Source organism: Carlito syrichta, unplaced genomic scaffold, assembly GCF_000164805.1.
Source record: "Carlito syrichta isolate Samal-C Ts95f unplaced genomic scaffold, Tarsius_syrichta-2.0.1 Scaffold287813, whole genome shotgun sequence".
NCBI lineage: Eukaryota > Metazoa > Chordata > Mammalia > Primates > Tarsiidae > Carlito > Carlito syrichta.
This window is the reverse complement of record NW_007231909.1, coordinates 109,892-132,032: the sequence shown is the minus strand read 5'-3', so window position 1 is coordinate 132,032 and position 22,141 is coordinate 109,892. Positions and strand designations below refer to the sequence as shown.

The 22,141-nt window shown below is 42.3% G+C and overlaps 1 protein-coding gene across 5 annotated transcripts in view; it reads right to left on the bottom strand.

The window, feature by feature from the left end:
- SKIL (SKI like proto-oncogene) overlaps positions 1 to 21,653 on the bottom strand; it is a 29,650-nt gene extending 7,997 nt beyond the window's left edge. For 2 of the 5 annotated variants that reach the window (XM_021709979.1, XM_008053077.2), the window contains exons 1-3: positions 21,456 to 21,653; positions 19,738 to 21,423; positions 2,607 to 2,704 (exon numbers count right to left, since the gene is read on the bottom strand). In XM_021709979.1, the coding sequence (XP_021565654.1) occupies positions 2,607 to 2,704; positions 19,738 to 20,835 (1,196 nt within the window). In that variant the 5' untranslated portion in view covers positions 20,836 to 21,423; positions 21,456 to 21,653. Of the gene's footprint in view, positions 1 to 2,606; positions 2,705 to 19,737 lie in introns of all 5 variants that reach the window. The other 3 variants (XM_021709981.1, XM_021709978.1, XM_008053072.2) reach the window with 3 other exon arrangements.
- Positions 21,654 to 22,141: the final 488 nt, after the last annotated feature.

Below are 22,141 nucleotides of genomic sequence, written 5' to 3'. Positions count from 1 at the left end.
GAGACCTCATCTCTACAATAAATCAAAAAATCAGCCTGGCGTGGTAGCGCGCACCTGTAACTCCGGCTACTCGGAAGGTGGAGGCGGAAGGATCGCCGGAGCCCAGCAGGTTGAGGCTCCCATGGCCGGGAGCGGCCACTGCACTCCAGTCTGGGCAACAGAATGAGACTCCAACTCAAAAAATAAATAAATAAATAAAATAAATAAAAATAAAAAAAGAAATTCACAGCTGGGCAAGGGGGCTCATGCCTATAATCCCTGCACTTTGGGAGGCTGAGGTGAGAGGAGCCCACAGGTTCAAGAGCAGCCTGGCCAACTTGGCAAGACCTCATCTCTATAATAAATCAAAAAGAAAAGAAAATTAGCCAGGAGTGGGGATGCAAACCTGTAGTTCCAGCTACTCGGAAGTCTGAGATGGAAGGATCGCCTGAGCCCAGCCAATCGAGGCTGCAGTGACCATGAGCGTGCCACTGCACTCCAACCTGGGCTACAGAGTGAGACTCTGACTCAAAAAAATAAATAAAGATGGGAGTGGCCACACCTCATCAACAAGGGTACCTGCAAAATGAACATTTGCACACCTAACCCTGAACTGTAACCCACATCTTTAAAACAAATAAAATAAAATGCAAAAACCAAAATTCACTGGGAAAGAAAATCACAATCTCTTCTTCCCTCAAAACCACCTGAAAACTAAAAGCATGAAGCACTTTACAGAGTTCTGTAACAGCCCTGAGTACATAAGGGCTAATCCAGAAACAGAAGAAGCTACAGCACCTATGGAGGACTGCTTTCTTGCCCCTCCACCCTCCAAAGCAGGGAATCCTGGCTCCTTGCTATGGGGAAGCTGCATCAGTCACACAGGCCGTGGCCTGATTCACAACAGGCCAGAGCTCCCAAGGACCTGCTCTCAGAGCTCAGAGAGAGAACAGGCACTGTGAATGGTGCCCAGCACTGGGCAGCCCTTGTCTTGGCATCACTGGGCAATCTTCTTAAAACGCTTTAGCATTTCCTACTCATTTGGTAAAACAGCAATAATAAGTTGTACAAAACGAAGATTAAAGAGAATTACCAATCATACTCAAAGTTTAAGATTAAGAAGCTCATGGAACACATTTGAGCTAAGATATTTAAGTACCATATTTCAAGTAACCTTTAGCAAAAGGATGCAACCATTTAACTGTCTTGACCCTTCATCTCCTAAACTCCAGATAATCTTCTCTTACATATCATTTCTTTCTTTTTTTTTTTTTTTGAGTTGGAGTCTCACGCCATTGCCCAGGCTGGAATGCTATGGCACACTCACGGCCACCCCAGCATCGACCTGCTGGGCTCCAACGATCCTTCCACCTCAGCCTTCCAAGGAGCCGGAACTGCAGGCACACGCTACCATGCCCGGCTAATTTTTTAAAATGTATTGTAGATATGAGGTCTCGCCAAGTTGTCCAGGCTGGTCTCGAACCCAAAAACTCGGGCAATCCACTCACCTCATCTCCCAAAGTACTGGGATGACAGGCTGAGCCACCAAGCCCACCCACATATCATTTTCTTTCTACAGGATATCTACATTGCTCCCCTTATTCACAGCACACACTTTGGGGCCAAAAATTTCAGCTTTCTGCTAAACTGACAGGTTTAACAGTGCTGAAGAGACTGACTTCAAACACAACAGGTATAATAGTGGTTTACACAAATGTAAATCAGAAGACTGAGCCTCTTCACCTTGCCTGGCGGAAACACAGACTTATAGCAGCAGATAAAAATCTCAAAAATTAAAACCTTACAATGTATGATACACTTTTACTGAAGACATGAAAGCCTGATTTTCAGAGATGTGGTTACTATGAAAGCTCTAAGTTTCAAAAGAACTTATTTCTAAAATACTAAAGTTACTTAAAGAATTGGTTTACCTCTCAAAGGGAAGTAAGGAAATTAAAGGAGAACATACACGTTTCATTTTGGGGCAAAAAGAAAATGACCTTTTTTAGAAAAAATATAGAAATGCCAAGTAAGGGTTATCTCAAATATTCAATACAGTTTACAATTCATGTCATTTTAGGTTTTCTTTGAATTTTTTTCTAATAAAAGTACTAAATAACATCATTCGCCTACAATTTCCCCATAATAATAAACAAAACAAAAGATATAGTAAATCCCAATGTACTTATTTTAAAACAATTTTTTTTGTTGTTTTGAGTTGGAATCTCACTCTGTCACCCAGGCTGGAGGGCAGTGGTGGCACGTTCACGGCCACCTCTGCCTCAACCTGCTGGGTTCAGATGATCCTTCCACCTCAGCCACCCAAGCAGGTATACCACATCCAGTTAATTTTTTTTTTTAATTTATTGTAGAGACGAGGTCCCGCCATGTTGCCCAGGCTGGTCTCGAACCCCTGGGCTCAGGTAATCCTCTCGCCTCAGCCTCTCAAAGTGCTGGGATTACAGGCATGAGCCACTGCGTCTGGCAAAAAACAATTTAAAATTTTCAAAGATAATCTGATTAACACGAAACACTGAAACTAAATAATAAATTCCCAGGTCCTAGAATAGCACATAGCATATAGCTATTGAATGAATGAACAAACAAACAAATGAATGCCAACTCACCTGGGGTGCAAAAATGAATGCGTCTGAGAAACATGGTCACCTTCCTGCTTTATGACAGGATACCATGACTGTAATTCCATTTCTGACGGTGCATCTGTCTGCAGAAAAATGTGGAAGGGACTTTTTTTAGTGTGTGTATTCTTTTTAAATCATCCTGCTAAAAAAAAAAAAAAAAATCAGGAAAAAACCGTTTACTGAGGGAAAATGTGATGGTTAATTGTATGTGTCAACCTGACTGGCCCACTGAGTAAAAAGTTACATGATTTAAGAGACACCTTCTAATAAGGCAGTTCTTTCCTGAAGTTATCATATCTCTTCACTTGGAAAGGGACAACTACATGAACCATGCCATCACAAGAACAGTTTCAGTATGCATGTTAACATGGATTACCAGAAATCATTTCATCAAATTTCATCCTTGTATAACATACTTTAAATAATAGTAAATGTGTAGCATTAGGAAATTCTGATTCTCATTCTTGCTGCTATATCAGCTAAAGTATACCCCACTCTGACAAGGATTTGTTAGCGTATTAACTAGATTCCATTCTATAGCAATAAATAATTTGCCAAGCTAAACCCCAAACTCCTTTGTTTTCTAATATTTTCTAATAAATGTGAAAAGCATACGTTTAGTGCTTAAAGATGAACTGTAGGACAGGCGTGGTGGCTCACGTCTGTAATCTCAGCACTTTGAGGGCAGAGGCAATAGGACTGCCTGAGCCCACGGTTTCAAGACCAGCCTGGGCAACTTGGCAAGATCTCGTCTCTACAATAAATCAAAAAATGAGCCAGGCATGGTGGCACATGCCTATAGTTCCAGCTACTTGGAAGACTGAGGCAGAAGGATCACCTGAGCTCAGCAGGTTGAGGCTGCGGTGGCCGTGAGTGTCTGCCGCACTCCAGCCTGGCCGACAGAGACTCCAACTCAAAAAAACCAAAAAACAAAAACATGAATTCTGGCCGGGCATGGTGGCTCACACCTATAATCCCAGAACTTTGGGAGGCCAAGGTGGGAGGATCTCTTGAGGTCAGAAGTTCAAGACCAGACTGGGCAACACAGTGAGACTGTGTCTCTATACAAACATTTAAGATTAGTTGGGTATGGTGGCATGCACACATAGTCCTAGGCACTTGGAAGGCTGCGGAAGGAGGATTGCTTCAGCCCAGAAATTGGAGGTCACAGTGAGCTTTGATTGTGCCACTGTACATCTGGCCTGGGCAACTGACTGAGACCCTGTCTCAAAAACAAAACAAACAGGCCGGACACAGTGGGTCAAATTCTGTAAACTCAGCACTTTGGAAGGCCGAGGTGAGAGGACTGCCTGAACCCACGGGTTCGAGAACAGCCTGAGCAACATGGTGAGTCCTCATCTCTACAATAAATCAAAGAATGAGCCAGGCATGGTAGCACATGCCTGTAGTTTCAGCTATTTGGTTTTTGTTTTGTTTTGTTTTTGAGTCAGAGTCTCCCTCTGTCGCCCAGGCTGGAGTGCAGCGGCACACTCACAGTCGCCGCAGCCTTGACCTGCTGGGCTCAGGCAGTCCTTCCGCCTCTGCCTTTCATATAGCTGGAACTATAGGCACGCACCCCAAGCCCATCTAATTTTTTGATTTACTGTAGAGATGAGGTCTCACCAAGTTGCCCAGGAGAGTATCGAACCAGGGGGCTCAGGTAATCCTCTCACCTCAGCCTTCCAAAGAGCTGGGATTCTAGGCATGAGCCACTGCACGAGGTCAGCTTCAGCTGTTTAGAAGGTTAATGGGGAAGGATCGCCTGAGTCCAGCAGGTTGGCGCTGGGGTGGTCATGAGCGGGCCACTGCACTCCAGCCTGGGCGACCGAGTGAGACTCCTACTCACCAAAAAAAAAAAAAAAAAAAAGTGTCAAACTGCAATTTTCTTTCTAATTTTAAACTATATTTTTTAAAATGTTTAAACCGCCGGGCTGGGTGGCTCAGCCTGTAATCCCGCGCCTTTGGAAGGCTGAGGTGAGTGGCTTGCCTGAGCCCACGGGTTCGAGACCCACCTGGGCAACTTGGCAAGACCTCATCTCTACAATAAATCAAAAACTAGCTGGGCGTGGTAGCACGCGCCTGTAGTTCCAGCTGCTTGGAAGGCTGAGGTGGAAGGACTGCTTGAGCCCAGAGTCTGGGGCTGCGGTGAGCCATGATAGTGCTACTGCACTCTAGCCTGGCCAGCAGAGTGAGACCCTGACTCAAAAGAAATAGTATTTTAAAAAGATTTAAGAATGGACTATTCAATAAGGGCCTCTATACAATACATAAGAGTAGAATTTTTTTTAAAAAGACCTCACAATCCTGATTAAATACTAAAAATTCAAATATAACTCCTATTCTTATGTAATACTCAGAGTATAGGCAAATTCAACTGTTTATTTACAAAATGAACGAATTACTTGTTGATGTATCTCAGCCTACAACTAGTTCAAACAGTAAATTAGAATGGGAACTAACTTATGGCAACAGAAATACTAAATGATAGATAGACTGACAGCCTAAGGAGGAAGGAAAATTACAAGTTGCACACATAAAAATTGTTTCAGCTGGGCTCGGTGCCTCAGCCTGTAATCCTGCGCTTTGGGAGGTTTAGGTGAGTGGATTGCCTGAGCCCGTGGGTTCGAGACCCACCTGGGCAACTTGGCGAGACCTCATCTCCACAATAAATCAAAAAATTAGCCGGGCGTGGTAGCGCGCACCTGTAGTTCCAGCTACTCAGAAGGCTGAGGCGGAAGGATCGCCGGAGCCCAGCAGGTCGAGGCTGCAGTGGCCGGGAGCGGCCACTGCACTCCAGTCTGGCCGACAGAGTGAGACTCCGACTCAAAAAATAAAAAATAAATAATAAATAAAATTAAAATTACTAATACCAATTGACATATTTTAAAGTTTTTCCTGGTATGAATACTAGAATCTTAAAAGCTTCTTTAGTCAAAGACCTTGACTTGAAATCTAACTCAATTTTGATCCAGTTCATTTCAAAATCCTGCAATTTGGCTTGTAAGAGTAAGTTTCATCTTTGCTCATGATTCAAACCTAACAGCTATTTCTGTGATGTCTCCAAACTTCAGACACAACCTTAAATAACTACTAGCACGTTCGTTTATTTTTAAACAGCCATTCCTCTTCGTTCCTATTCATCTCCTAGTCTTGAGCAACGTACTACCAGAGTCACAGACTAGAGGTTCTAGGAAAATCTTAAACATCACATTGACTGGTCCTATAGCCAAGCCTGAATTCCCTGTTTAAAATCCCTGTTCAGTGTCTATCCAGCCTCTGCGTCAACAGCAGCCTGCAGGCAAGAACAATCTTCCTTTGGTATTTTTAGTACCTAGCACCATGCCTAGCATGTAGTATGACTCAATAAATATGTGTTGAATGAATTTTGAATGACAGTGCAGCTAATTAATTCCCAAGGTAGCCTTTTACAAGGTTATTCTGCTACTATAAAACTCTGTCTCTTTCATATTCAATATCCTTCTCTCCATTAAGCACCAAAATGGGCCTATAGTCTCTAGGCTGTATTTTATCAGAGATGCAAATTAAATAATACAAATAATGGGGACATGCACACACTAACCACGATAAAATGTTACAAGTTAATTTTACCTAATATGCTGCGGTAAACCATGAACTCATTTATAACAAATTATTCTAACTGCATGTTAAAAACAATTAAGGAAAGCACACTGTTTATTATACAACAAAACATTCGGAGACATGCCAGATTTTCTCATCTATTCTGCATTTGTGTCAACATACAAATTAGATTTCTTTAAAAAAGAATAATATAATTAAAATGGCATAGCAGTAAATGCAACTAATCAGGAATAAGAACTAGATACCAAATTATGAGAATCCTTACCTTTCAACATGAGAATAATTTACTCCTTTGTATATTTAAACATTTAAAAAAACACAGTATATTACTTGTCAAAAGAGAGAAGCAGGTCATTTAGTAGCTTACATTAGAGTCTTAACATTTTAAAACACAGCTGGGCACACGGTAGCTCACACCTTTAATCCCAGTTCCTTGGGTGGCTGAGGTGAGAGATATGCCTAAGCCCAGGGGTTCGAGACCCGCCTGGGCAACTTGGCAAGACCTCGTCTCTACAACAAATCAAAAAATCAGCCAGCCATGGTGGGGCACATCGGTAATTCCAGCCACTTGGAAGGCTGAAGTGGAAAGATCGCCTGAGCCCAGTAGGTCGCATCTGCAGTGGCCGTGAGCGTGCCCCTGCACTCCAGCCTGAGTGACAGAGTGAGCCTTCGACTCAAAAAAAAAAAGGAAAATACTTTTATCGCCCACTTTCCTCACCATTATCTACCCTAAAATGAGCAGATGGTATCTTCATCTCAAACACACAAGGCAAAGTTTCAGACATACCATTTCATTCTCTCAAGTCATAAAACTCCAAATAATGTCTATGAAAACTAAATTTAAACAATCCCAAAATATACAGAGTAAAAGAGTTCATTTAAAATAAGTAACAATTAGGAAATGTTTTATAAACGTTTCTCTAAATTTCTGCATCTTACTGTGGTTATTTGTGTACATAATCCTTTGCTATCCTAAGAAAGAACCATTGTATTTTACTGATATGACTTATTGGTCTCACAATAATAGATAAATCAAAGACCTTTACTTTTTGTTTGTTTGTTTGAGTTGGAGTCTCACTCTGTCAACCAGGCTGGAGTGCAGTGGCACACTCATGACGACCACAGCCTCGACCTGTTGGGCTCAGACGATCCTTCTGCCTCAGTCATCCAAGTAGTTGGAACTACAGGCACGCACTACCATGCCCAGCTAATTTTTTTGTTGTAGGGATGAAGTCTTGCCAAGTTGCCCAAACTGGTCTTGAACCCAAGGGCTCAAGCAATCCTCTCACTTCAGCCTTCTGAAGTGCTGAGGGTAGGGAGTTTTATTTAATTTACAAAATTTTTTTGGTCACTGTTTTCTAAACACAAAAGCAATCACATTCACTCAGCATTATTCATATGTAAATATTCCAATTTATACTTTTAAAAATCCTAAAAGGGGAGAGAAGGGGGGGCACACAGCACCAACAAGGGGACCTGACCTCAAACCAGGCGAAGTGGGGACCAAAGGGAGGCCTAAACTTTACCTGTACGGTGGCCACTTACATACCTAATCCCGAATTGTACCCCACATCTGCAAAGAAAAAAAAAACCCTAAAATTTCTAGACTTATTTCATTAATAAAGTGCTTTGAGGTGGCATTCTAGTTTTGAATTACAGAATCAGATTACTATTATGATATTTAATTAAGTCCTAATGACAAAAACTAGTGAACTAAAGAAATCAAGACAATGTCTCAAAATGCCACGAGGGTTTCCAAAATCCCAATAAAAATCAGAATTAAGGTTTTTTTTAACAGGTGAGAAATTATTTTTTAAGAATTTTTTTTTCAAGTCAGAATCTCACTCTGTCGCTCAGGCTGGAGGGCAGTGGCATGATCACAGCCACCCCAGCGTCGACCTGCTGGGCTCCAGTGATCCTTCTACCTCAGTCTTCCAAGTAGCTAGAACTACAGGTGCGCGCCACCACGCCCAGCTAATTCTTCTTGACTTATTGTAGAGATAAGGTCTCACCAAGTTGCCCAGGCTGGTCTCAAACCCTAAAATCAGGCAATTCTCTCCCCTCCGCCTCCATAATACTTGGGATTACAGGCGTGAGCCACTGTGCCCGGCCTAAAACAGAATTTTAAAAGTGCTATAAATGATAAAGATTAGCCCTTTTAAAAACTGTTGTGTTCATAAGACAGTTAAGTATGAGAACAACGGCAAACTTAACAGTCTATTTTCTTAATGGTGTGTTTATATAAGAAACAAAATACAATGCATAGTAAATGTACATTACTTGGTACTAGCCCAACATAAATTGTTAGCAACCTTACACATGACTGGATAGTTAGAAAGCAAATACACCTTGTCAGGGTCTTTTTACTGTGTATAACACCAAGAAATTCAAGTGGTCAATAAACGCCTTCAGAAGTATACAAGAGACACCTACTAGACAGCTGCCAACAACTCACTGAAAGAAACCCGAGCCCTCAGGACAGTATCGAGCTCCCAACATGCCATGAATGAGTGTTTCAACGGAGTTGTGTTACACGGCAGCCAAGAGCCACTTGGAGATCTTAAGGCTCAGTCTTGTGCCTCTCTTCCAGCTAAACATTAGAACTGATCAAACTAACACAAAAATGGGACGACGTGATCTAAGCACAGGCTCAAACTTACCAAGACAGATCTTCGGGAGTCACAGCAATGCCTGCTGCTTCCACTGAATGAAAGATCGTACTTACCACCGACCACACAAAGCCAAGTTCAGGTTTGACAGGCTTAAAAATGCTCACAGGAAAAGCAAAGGCTCAATTCTTACAACAAATGTACAACTGTTATCTTACATCCTTCATGGAAACAAAGCCATCTGAAGTAGGTAGTATATCAATCCCATCTTGAAGGAACAGTAAAACACTGATTAAAACTCCTGTTAGCTGGGCTCGGTGGCTCAGCCTGAAATCCCGCACCTTGGGAGGCCGAGAAGAGTGGATTGCCTGAGCCCGCGGGTTCAAGACCTGCCTGGGCAACTTGGTGAGACCTCATCTCTACAATAAATCGAAAAATCAGCCGGGCGTGGTAGCGCATGCCTGTGATTCCGGCTACTCGGAAGGCTGAGGCGGAAGGATCGCCAGAGCCCAGCAGGTCAAGGCTGCGGTGGCCGGGAGCGGCCACTGCACTCCAGTCTGGGTGACAGAGTGAGACTCCAACTCAAAAAAAAAAAAAATTGAATCTGTACGATTCTAAGGCTTTATTTTTCTATCTCATTTTAGCATTTTTAAAAAAACAAATCATGTCCTGGGTTATTTTTGGCCTTCAAATAACGTTAACTGAGCCGGGCATGGTGGCTTATGCCTATAATCTCATAACTGTGGGAGGCAAGGAATGAAGACTGCCTGAGCTCAGGAGTTTGAGCTCAGTCTAGACAACATCCCAAGACCATGTCTCCACACACACAAAAAAATTAGCCAGGCATGATGACACACACTTGTAGTCTCAGCTCCTTGGGAGGCTGAGGCAGGATTGCCTGAACCCAGGAGGTCAAGGCTATGGTTAGCCATCACTGTACCGATGCACTCCAGTCTGTGTGACAGAGTAAGACCTCATTCAAAAAACAATAATAGGCCGGCTCGGCGGCTCAGCCTGTCATCACAGCACTTTGGGAGGCCAAGTCGAGAGGGCAGCCTGAGCCCGCAGGTTCAAGACCAGCCCGGGCAACTCGATGAGACCTCGTCTCTACAACAAATAAAAAATTAGCCAGGCATGGCAGCACGTGCCTGTAGTTCTGCCTACTTGGAAGGCTGAAGTGGAAGGATCGCCGGAGCCCAGCAGATCGAGGCTGGGGTGGCCGTGAGCAGGCCACACTGCACTCCAGTCTGGACAATGGAGCAAGACTTCAACTCAAAAGAAAAAGTCCCAAAGCATCCATAGTATGCAATCAATTAACTTCTCTCCAGTGCATTTAGAAAAGTAATATATGGCCAGGCACGTGGCTCAGTCTGTAATCCCAGAATTTCGAGAGGCCAAGGAGAGAGGATTGCCTGAGCTCAGGAGTTCGACCAGCCTGGGCAACTTGGCGAAACCTCATCTCTACAATAAATTTTTAAAAAAATTAGCTGCGCATGGTGGCACATGTCTGTAGTTCCAGCTACTTGGAAGGCTGAGGCAGATCGCCAGAGCCCAGCAGGTCAACGCTGGGGTGGTCTTGAGTGTGCCATTGCACTCCAGCCTGGGTGACAGAGTGAGACTCCCAGGACGGGTACAGGGCTCAAGCCTACAAGCCAAGCACTTTGGGAGGCCGAGATGAGAGTACTGTCTGGTTTGAGACCAGCCTGGGCAACTTGGCGAGAGCTCATCTCTACAATAAATCAAAAAATTAGCCAGCCATGGTGGCACGTGCCTGTAGTTCCAGCTACTTGGAAGGCTGAGGCAGAAGGATCGCCTGAGCCCAGCAGGTCAAGGCTGCGGTAGCCGTGAGTAGGCCACGGCACTCCAACCTGGGCAAGGCGACAGAGTGAGACTCCAACTCAAAAAAAGAAAGAAAAAGAATATATACCATGCTTGGGAGAACTGACAAAAATATCACTCAAATCACTTTCAGTAGGGCTTACATCTCCCCCTCAAGGGACCCCAGTTGCGAACAGCTGCACAGATGATAAAATGGCAGTTTGAAAAGCAGTGTTCTAAGTGAAATTTTTTTTTTTTTTTTTTTTTTTTGAGTTGGAGTCTCACTCTGTCACCCAGACTGGAGTGCAGCGCAGCCTCGACCTGCTGAGCTCCGGCGATCCTTCTACCTCAGCCTTCCAAGAAGCCGGAATTACAGGCATGCACTACCACGCCCAGCTGATTTTTTGATTTATTGTAGAGATGAGGTCTCGCTGCCCAGGCGGGTCTCGAACCCGCGGGCTCAGGCAATCCACTCACCTCAGACTCCCAAAGGCACGGGATTACAGGCTGAGCCACCAAGCCCGGCTTAAGTGAACTATCTTAAAACTGGTCCTAAAGTATGCCAGCTGGATTTGGTGGCTCGTGCCTATAATCCCAACACTTTGGGAGTTGAGGCAGGAGGATCACTTCAGCCCAGGCGGTGGAGACCACCCTGTTCAACTCAGCGAGACCTCGTCTCTACAAAAAATAAAAAAGTTAGCTGGGTGTGGTGGCAAGTGCCTGTATTCCGAGCTACTCAGGAGGCTGAGGAAGAAGGATTCCCTTGAGCCTGAGAGGTTGAGCCCTCAGTGAATGGTGATCACACCACTGCACTCTAATCTGAGCGACACAGTGAGATCGCAACTCAAAAGGGGGAAAAAATACCCAAAAGTATTATTCCTGCAACTAATCCTATATTAATAATACTTGTGCACTCTAGATATGCTTTTGCACAAACATATTTAGAATTACATATGTAATTTTTCTTGTATTTTACACATTTTCTTAGTGATATATACTTGGTGTAAAATGAGCTTCTCTAAGTCAAATATTGAGCAACAAAATACTCTATTCAATTACAAATATAAGAACATATTTGCAATACAAATTAATATTTATTTCAAGGATGACTATATATCTAAATAAATATATAGAAAATGACTTGGAATTTTAAAAATCAGTACATTTGGAGGGTACCTGAGAGAAGAAAGATGAAATTGGGAAGAGAAGATAAACAAAAAATGTAATAATATTAAACAGATACAAAACCTAGTAATATAAAACAAAACCCTTGCATTGGTTGATTCTATTCTGTTCTATGCCACTAAAGACCTCAGAATTTTTTTTTAAAGTAAAAAAAAAATTACATACGTAAATGAATAAAGTCCAGTGGCAGTCATCACTCCACGGTACAATCTGAGGAAACTGTTTTCTCGGCAATTTTTTAGTATTTACTACAATGAGTCTATATTGTTTTCATAACCACACATGAAAAAACTTTACCATAGAATATAAAAAGGATAAAAGCCCTAGTACTATTTACCAAAACGGTCTTTAATAAGCTTCTTAAGCTTTTTTATTCCTTGTCCCCATAAGATATAGAAAATATGTAGTTTTAATGCTATTTGGAATCTCAAAATCACAAATAAAAACAAAATGATGCTTTGTTTTAAAAATGCACCTGTTTGCGCCAATGGTAGGTGGTGGCTCACGCCTGTAATCCCAGCACTTTGGGAGGCCAAGGCTGGAGAATCAATTCAAGTCAGGAGTTTGAGACCGGCCTAGGTGACACAGCAAGACCCTGCCTCCACAAAATCTTAAAAACAACCAGGTGTGGGAGCACGTGCCTGTGATCCCAACTACTTGGGAAGCTGAGGCAGGAGGATCCCTTGAGCCCAGCTGTCCAAGGCTGCAGTGAGCGATGATCGCCTCACTGCACTCCAACCCAGTTAAAGGACTACTCAGACTTTCGTTCAGTTGTCCAAGTCTTTATTAGGCATCTGCTGCACTTCGGATTGGGAGACTACAGATGAATTTCTGTTCCAGGGGACTTCTATCAGGTCTTTACATTACGTATTTCTCTGATCCACTCCAAAATCTAGAAGTCACAAAATCAAAGTAAGTTTTAAACTAATTTTATATTTTTCCTATTTGTTTATCTTTCTGCCTAATATGGTGATATAATCATTAGTGACTGAAGCAAATTACACCTCAGAAAAAGTATGTATGGTTTAATACATATTCTTTTGCTTTTTAAAGTCTAACAAAATCCTTAATTTGCTGTATAAATCCCCAGTGGAGTAAAACTCTACATGTGAACACAATACAAATTCAAGATATCGTGAATTCTATTCTCTAGTTCTATCCCTTCAAGTGGAACAAGCTGACTTCTGGCTCCCACTTTCCACACCCAGAAATCTTAAGGGATTGACATTAACCCAATTCTCCATCACTTCTTTGTTCTCCCAGTGGCACAGACAATAACACACACAACTAGGAGAACGCTACTGGCTGACTATACTGATTCAGGACTACTCAGAAAAGATGGCAACGTGCTTTTCTTTTTTTTTTTGAGTTGGAGTCTCAATCTGTCGCCCAGGCTGGAGTACAGCGGCACTTTCCCAGCCACTGCAGCCTCAACCTGCTGGGCTCAGGCGATCCTTCCGCCTCAGCCTTCGAAGTAGCTGGAACTACTGGCACGCACCACCACATCTGGCTAATTTTTTGATTTATTGTAGAGACAAGTTCTCGCCAAGTTGCCCACGCTGGTCTCGAACCCCTGGGCTCAGGCAATCCTCGCCTCAGCCTCCCGAAGTACCAGAATTACAGGCTTGAGCCACCACGACCAGCCTTTTTTTTTTCTTTAAAGTTTATTTCTTGACATTTCTCAAACAAAAAGGATAAAATTCTAACTTTTTTTAAAAAATAAGACTTGGCTGGGCGTGGTGGCGCACACCTATAAATCCCAGCATACGGGAGGCCGATGTGAGAGGATTGCCTGAGCTCAGGGACTCGAGACCAGCGAGACCAGCGTGGGCAACCTGGAGAGACCTCGTCGCTACAATAAATCACAAAATTAGCCAGGCGTGGTGGTGCATCTGCAGTTCCAGCTACTTGGAAAGCTGAGGCGGAAGGATCACCTGAGCCCAGCAGGCTGAGGCTGCGCTGGTCGGGAGCGGCCACTGCACTCCAGTCTGGGCAGCAGAGTGAGACTCTGACCAAAAAAACACAAAAATACAAGAAAATAAAAAGCCTTTCTAAAAACCGCAAACAATTCCATTTTTTAATGGTAAAAATAAATACAGACTGTGTTTCCTAAGCCATAGGGGGCACTATTCCCAAAGTCAATCTAAAGATTTCAAAAAATGTCAGGGATAGGAGGGTCCACAAATCCTACTCACAGAATGAGTTAAAAAAACTTGATTACTCTGAACTCATTACAAAGGCCCAGAAAGAAGTGAGGAAGGGATTCCGGACAAACACCTACCCAACCAATCCAAACAGGTCTGTGTGGGTCTCCAACATTCGAAACCTCGATGTGATCGCAACCGAATAATCAGAAGGGGCACTGCCTCTAAAACCACCAGTCAATGTACCTTTTTGAGTTGCAAGTCTAACCCAATGAAATGATTCTACAAATGTTTCCATATCTTTCTTTTCCTTTTTTCGAGTCAGGGCAACCTCAATGTCCTGGGCTCAGGCAGTCCTTCGGGCCTCAGGCCCCTGAGAAGCTAGAACTGCAAGTATGCTCCACTATGCCCAACTAATTCTGGGCAGAGACACAGGTCTCGCTATGTTGCCTAGGCTAGTCCTGAACTACTAGGCTCAAGTGATCCTCCCGCCTTGGCCTCCCAAAGTGGCAGGATCACAGGTGTGAGCCACTTTGCCCAACCTGTATTTCTTACAATAAAACTGTTTCATACTTTATTCTTGCATACTTCATTTTGGTAAGTGAATAAACATCCAACTAGTTTAATTACTGTGCACAAACAACTAAGAGATACATTTGAACCCAATATTCAGTTACTTATTTGTCTTTGAAAGATCTTCATATAATTCTAGATAAATAAGAAACTGGGAAAAGGAAGAATCCTCAAGTACATATTAGGAAACATTTCAATAACAGTTCGAAATACCATCCTACATTTCTATAGTTCTTTTAATTTCCAAAACACTCATTCTCTCATTTGGTAAGTTATATTCACAGTTTATGTGCAAATTATGTATGCATTTAAAGGTTAAGCCACTTAAAAAAAATCCAAATACTCTAAAATATAGTGCAGCATTGCCTTTCAAAAATCTATTATTTAAAAAAAAGAGTTCACTGAATGCTTTGATATTTCAGGCTCTAAACTAGCTTCTGAAAAAAACAGGAAAAATACAGTCTCTAAATTAATGGAGATAGTTATTAATTTCAGAAAGTTAAGACAGGCTGGGCACGGTAGCTCATGTCTGTAATCCCAGTACTTTGGGAGGCAGAGGCAAGAGGACTGCCTGAGCCCAAAGGTTTGAGACCAGCCTAGGCAACTTGGCAAGACCTTATCTCTATAATAAATCAAAACCTTAGGCAGGCATGGTGGCACGTGCCTGTATTTCCAGCTACTCGCCTGAGCCCAACAGATAGAGGCTGTGGTAGCTGTGAGTGTGCCACTGCAGCGCAGCCTGGGAAACAAGAGTAAGACTTCAATCAAAAAGAAAAAGTTAAGACATAAATATTCATGCAGGTCCAATATACGAGCACACATACTTTTTTTTTTTTTTTGAGTCAGAGACTCACTCTGTCACACAGACTGGAGTGCAGTGGCACACTCACAGTCACACAGCCTGTATCTGCTGGGCTCAGGCGATCCTTCCGCCTCAGTCTTCCAAGTAGCTGGAAATACAGGCGTGCGACACCATATCCAGCTAATTTTTTTTCTAATTGTAGAGATGAGGTCTCGCCAAGTTGCCCAGGCTGGTCTCAAGCAAGCCTCTCACTTCCACCTCCCAAAGTGCTAGGATTACAGGTGTAAACCACCATGCCAGGTCATGAGCACATATACTTAACATGGCTCTGACTTTATACCTACATGATCAAAACTTTTGCTAATCACAAAATGCAAACTTTATCACTAAGGTGACAAATTGCTAGCAAATCTACAATTATTACTGGAACACATTTTGTCCCAGCACTACTCTTTGTAGTTACCCATTCTATCTAGTGTTCTTTATCTCTTTTAGGCTTATACAGAAAAACACACTTCCTAAACAAAGAGAAGATATATTTTTTGTACTATTATTATGTCAATCACCTCTACAGAAATGAAGAAGTTAAACAAAAATACAAAAGTAAAAGTTAGTGAAATGGTTAATATGCTTTCAGGGAAAATTCTTTTTAAGTTGGTATCTTTCAGTCATCTATTTGTATCATAGATAATCCCCCTATAGAGAGTAAGTTATTTTACTTACCCAGGAGCAGTCCAGTCTGAATGTCAGAAACCTAAATATTATAATACAGTACTGATAAGGGAATACGCTATTCTTAACTTAGTAGTGACCATTGTCCACATGCAGTAATAGTGAAGAATCACCTGTAATTATCTTATCAATTCACTACAAGTAGACTTTTCTAATTTGCTTAAAAGTAAACTTCTTAATATCACCCTTCAAATTTTAAAAAAGAATCAGGAATATGATACTTTTGCATGTATAATTATACACCATATGATAACCATTTTCCCCCTAGAAAGCACAAAAAGGTTACATCAAATAAATAGTTTGCTAACACCATTCTGCAGAGCAACCTAGGAAGACCTAAAAAGTATACAGCTGGGCGCAGTGGCTCACACCTGTACTCCCAATACTCTGGGAGGCAGAAGTAAGAGGACTGCCTGAGCCCAGAGGTGCAAGACCAGCCTGGGAAACCTGGCGAAACCTCGCTGCTATAATAAATTTTGTATTAAAAATTAGCCCAACGTGGTGGTGCGTGCTTACAGTCAACACTTAAAAGGCGGAGCAGGTTGAGGCTGCGATGGTGTGAGCGTGCCACCGCACTTCAGCCTGGGTGACTGGCTGAGACTCCTACCCCCCCCAAAAAAGTCAAGTATACTTTTTATGACTTCTTAATAAATAATTTAAAATAGTTTCTACAAAGAATAGATTCAGTTCTTCACTTAGACACTGACCTTATACAATTATTTCTTCCATCTAAATATAGCTATTTCCTATGCAAATTAAATATTGCTATTAGCTATGCAAATAAGTAGTCTTTGATCATTACTAATATATAATCTCCATCCTTTAAAATAATTAAGTTGCTACATTTCAAACAAATGCCTATTGAGTTTCAGATTTTTTTCTTAATCCAAAAGCAATACTTTGACTATATAAAACATATCAAATTACATCAGTGCTCACACTAAACATAAGATCCTTTATTTTACAGGTTAATATAATTAGTAGTCTTAAAAAAAAAAAAAAAAAAAAAGCCTAGTTTGACTTTCTTAAATGAGCACCCTCTGGGTCAATTTGGCTTGTCTGGCAACCAGCTCACTGACTCACTGAAGATAATAAAAAACGTTCCCAACTGGTAATAGTGGGAAATTGCCAGAGGAGGGGGGGCACACCTCAACAACAAGGGTACCTGCATAATGAACATTTGCATACCTAACCCTGAACTGTATCCACAAATTTAAAATAAAAAATTTTTTAAAAAGAAAAAAAAAAGTGCGGTAGCTGTGACACTGTACTCCACTCAAAAAAACCCAAAAAAACAACGTTCTCCATCAAGGACTATCTCCTTGTCCCCTTCCCAAATAACTTGCACATTAAATGAGGTTAAGACGCAGTTTAAGAACCATCAAACAAGCAGATTAACCCTTGTCAGACTGCTCAGACTAGACGTGTTGCAAGTTTCAGATTTTTTTCAGGTTTTGGAACATCAGCATTATGTGCCAGCCGAGCATCCCCAATCCAAAAATCCAAATCTGAAATGCTCCAAGGCGCAGGTCCTTTAAGTGTCCCATGGGTACCCAAAAAGTTTCAGAGGTGAAGCATTTCAGATCTGGAGTACGGGATGCTCAATCTGTACTAAGGTAAACTGATAAGAAGGGTTACTGTTTCTCGAAATTCAGTTTCTGCTATTACATTTGCTTTAGGGGGAAGTAGTCCAAATTGCTAGACTTTAAGTGAGAAGACCCACATTTCACTCTCGATTCTAGTTACAGAAACAGGAGCACGTGACTCCCCGAGAGGGGGCAATGGCACTCCAGGTCACCTTCCTCCTGGGCCCTCAAAGAGAACTGTACCTCAACATGCCGAGGAGTGCCTTGTCAAAACGTCAAGTGGCAAAGCATGATAAAGCCACCCCCGAGTATGCAGTAGGCACGAACCCCAAAGAAACCTTTCTTAAAGTTTTGGTTGCTGGAAATTTTCTTAAATTCCCTTGAATTTCTTAAATTAACACAGAATTGGAAGCAATACCAAAGCACACCACAAGCGCTAATGCAAGTACTGCAAGATATAACAAAGCAAAAAGTCAGGAAAAAATCTCACACCTTCCTGAAATAAAAAATGTATCCAAATTGACACATTCTAGGACAACAAGAAGGTATCACATCCCAGATGAAGGATAGTTTTTATTGTCACCAAACCTTAGCACCTTCAGCCTCAATTAAGTAAATCCACCCATTATCTTTGTTCTTGAACCTTTATCATGGTTCTCAGATGTTTTTCACATCAACACAGAGCAGGAGAATTAGGCAAAGTAGTTTACCCCAAAAACGTCAGTGCGTCGACTGGAGCAACAATGCGGCCACCAGACTCGTAAGAGCTGAGCTCCTGAGCTGGCCAACAAAGCATTTTCAATACCAAAGGGGACATTCCACATTTTGAGACCCCAGCTAATCTCCGAGCACAAAATTTAGCACACGACAAGTCCAACTACAAGCAAGTTCCACACTGAGTAGTGGCTGGAAGTCAATCCTGATTTCAAATCAGTTAGTAACTGCACCTCAAGAACATAAACTTATCTAGCAGCCACTAGCCAGGAATTCTGAAGTACTGACCGTCTGGAAGCAGCAAGCAGCAAGCTACCCTGAATGAGAGTCTAAAGTTATTATCTTCATTGGGCTTTGGAAGCAACCACTGTCTGAAAACTACACTGCTAGCTAGACTTCCCTCAAAACCTCAAAGGCACCATAATAAAGCACAGAATACCAAGTCTTTGGTTCTAGTCCAAGTTGAACTTTGCTGCAAATAACCTTCAGTCAAGTCGCTCAATATGCTTCATTTTCTTCTGTAAAATAGGAAAAACAGAACTATTTAAAGGAATCAAAACTAATAGTGGAAGAAGTTCCAAAGTGAAATACAGTCAACCTTTTGTTGTAAAAATTAAATAAAATTATACATGTCAAGCTGCTCAAGAGCAATGTTTGCCACATCTTAAACATTCTTAGGTATTGTTATTAACATCTCAAGAGTCATCAAGTAGAAAAACATATAACCAGATTAACAAACTGAGTATCTAATAACCCAAATCTTGTTCATTGCCCAGACATTCAAAATCCGCCACAATGAACATATTAGTCTAGCCTATCACATAATGCAACGGGAAAAATCAACTCATAATCTCTTTCCTGAAAAGTTTTTATATTACCATTAGTCAGAAAAAGATTTTCTTTATTCTATCTGTCATAATTCTTTCCATTGTTCCTTTCTTTAAAAAAAAAAAATCTAGCTACTCATATCGCAAATTCTTTGGATGTCTTTTCCACTTGTTTCAAATACCAATAAAGCCTGAATGTCCAAGCATGGAAACACTACCAAAAATCATAGGTCTATCTCTGAAAAATGCTGTTGAGCCCACCACTGGAACTGTTTTGACTAGCCATTATACCATTTGCAAGTGGAGATAACACCAAAGTGCAAATTATCTCGAGTCCCAGAAAAACAACAGATTTAGTGGTCAAGAAGCAGGATGTGTGAAGAGGAAAGCTGACAAGGTGACTTTTGGGAAAGTCACTGATCGGAGACTCCTTTACTTCAAAGGCAAAATGAAATCATTCTACTTCTCTTGCGGTTCAGGCTTATTCAAAATTGTTTATTAAAAACAAAAGCCAAAAATAACTTGCCTTGGATTGACTTCTCTTTCCATTCCTCATGCTAAATTTCTCCTTCATTTCTTCTAAGATTATCTTCAGCTTCTTTTCTTCAGGTGTCCCTAAGTATTTTTGGTTCACATGAAGATAGCAATGCCATTTGGCTGATTCAAAGCCCCAGTGGCAAGTTCTTTTGTCAGGTGATCTGTGAGAATGCATCACAAACGTCTGGGGTGCAAACATTCCACAACACTCCAGACACTGAATACAGGGAGCATCAGGCTGGACGTAAAACTGGGGTGCAAACAGACCCTGACATTTGCCCAAGCACTCATGTTCCACTTCAAAGGCACTGCCAGTTTCCTTTAACTGGGCCAATGAGTTTTTAGCAGGAAGTATGCTACCATTTTGAGGAAAAGTTCGTGGCCGCAATAAAGCATTACATAATCTTTGTGCATCAGTTAATGTAATCAGCCCACAGGACGGGGCATTGAACGGAAGTATTCCCAGGACCTTTAAGATATGAAGCTGGTCCGAAGTACACCGTGAACAATATATGTACAGTTCATCACACACTGTATTTATCTGCTGGAGTGAAAATTCTCGTAGCACAGAATTTAAAACTTGAGGCAGACAGAGTCTCTTCTCTCCTCCAACTTGAAAACAAGAAATGGATTCCCCTTCCAACACCGTCTGGGTGAGTTCTGTGGAGCTATCGGAAGGGATAAGCAGTGGGCCTGGAAGAACCTGAGGAGACGGCAGCGGCAGAAACACAGTTGGCGACATGCTTTCCTGGGAATAGCGAGCAGAAAACGCTGCTGGCCCCCCCAGAGAACTCTGACTACTTAAATGGAATTGTGCTAGCGTGTGTTTCAAACTTGGATTTAAATTTAAAGGCTCGGGCACAGAAGCACAGGTTCGCTTGACATGCTCCACGTCAGCTTCCATCGGCGCGTCTCCATAGTCATCCAAGAGTTCCTTCTTAACTGCTGGCACCCTGCTTATCATTTTTCCATTTGTATGAATGTCTGTCATCATCTTTTTCGCTGGAGGGCTGCCATCGTCTCCCATCCCATTCAGTTTTTTATTTGCGCTCTGAGCCAAGGAGAAATTTGTCTGTAGGTTTTCCATTGCTCCACTATTCTGCTAAATAATTAAGTCTGAGATGTGCATTTTCATTTAGCTGCTTATTTGGAGAGAGAAAAGTAATGGACAGGTATAAATGCTTGTAGTAACTTACTCTCACAAAAATTTAAATTTCCAAAGAGAACTCTCCTTACTCATTAGATTCTGCAACTTTGTTTTGGTTCTGCTTATAATCTAGGATTTCACTGCAAATGCTACGAAATGTCTCGTTTCATCTCTAATAATAAAGAAAAAGAAGTACACCCGAGGACGCCTTCGTCTTCTTGAATTCTTCAGCTATGTGTATTGAAATAAAGTGACTGACTTCTCAATTCAAGACGTCCAGATTCAATGCACTGGTTTGATGAGGTCTGTTTTAAGGAAAACACGTGGAAAGTTTATGCCCTTCCTTGTGTCATAAAATCTAGCCTGAAACCCAAGTCAAAATGAGGCAATCAAATTTAATTTTTGCCACCAAGGACACTGAAGAGCAGGGCGGGGGAGTAACTCCTCCAAAGAATTATGGTCGGCCGGTCTGTGCTGAAAAACTGAAGACTTGTATAAATCCTCACAACCAGGAACAGGCTCCAACTTCTTGAATTCTGCAATCAACAATGATGATTAACAAAACATTGGCCAGTAATCTTCAAGGATTATACTTCATTCTTCTTTTAACTAATCTGGAAGAAGAGAAGGGGGTGGGAGAAGAGTTACATTTGAATTTGCTCCAGAGGCCAGAGGGTCAGTCTGAAACCAGTTCCTGAAACTGAGCTCATTCCACCAAAGATGACACTTAGGTGATTTCTTTCAGTCTAACACCAGCTTCCTGGAAGAACTTCCCTCAAACAGAAAAAGCAATCTGGAAGGTGGGCAAAGGGAGCCAAAACATCCCTCCCAAGGAGGAAGGCCACCCGAATTCAGAATACGAAGACCCTTAAACAGATCGCCTCACCCAAAGCGCGGGGCCACGGACTTTCTCAGCTATGCCCTTTTCAGCAAAGAAAAATTGCTTCATCTCCTACCTAAGAAAACCAGAAAACCCACTCTCAACCCAAAAAACCAGAGAGGAGCCAACGTCTCGACTAAGTGACAACCGCCAGTGCCTGCAACCGGCCGGCCGGCGTCGGCCACTCCCGGGAAGGGCTGGAGGCGGACGCCCACGCGCCCTCCGAAGGTTCGCGACCCGGCCGAGGGGAGCCGCGCGCCAGCTCCGCGCCCGGGAAGCCCCGTCCCCGAGCCAGGCGCGCCCGGGGCGCGGAGCGCAGCAGACGAGCCTCACAAAGAATGCAAATGGAGGCAGGGGAACGGCAGG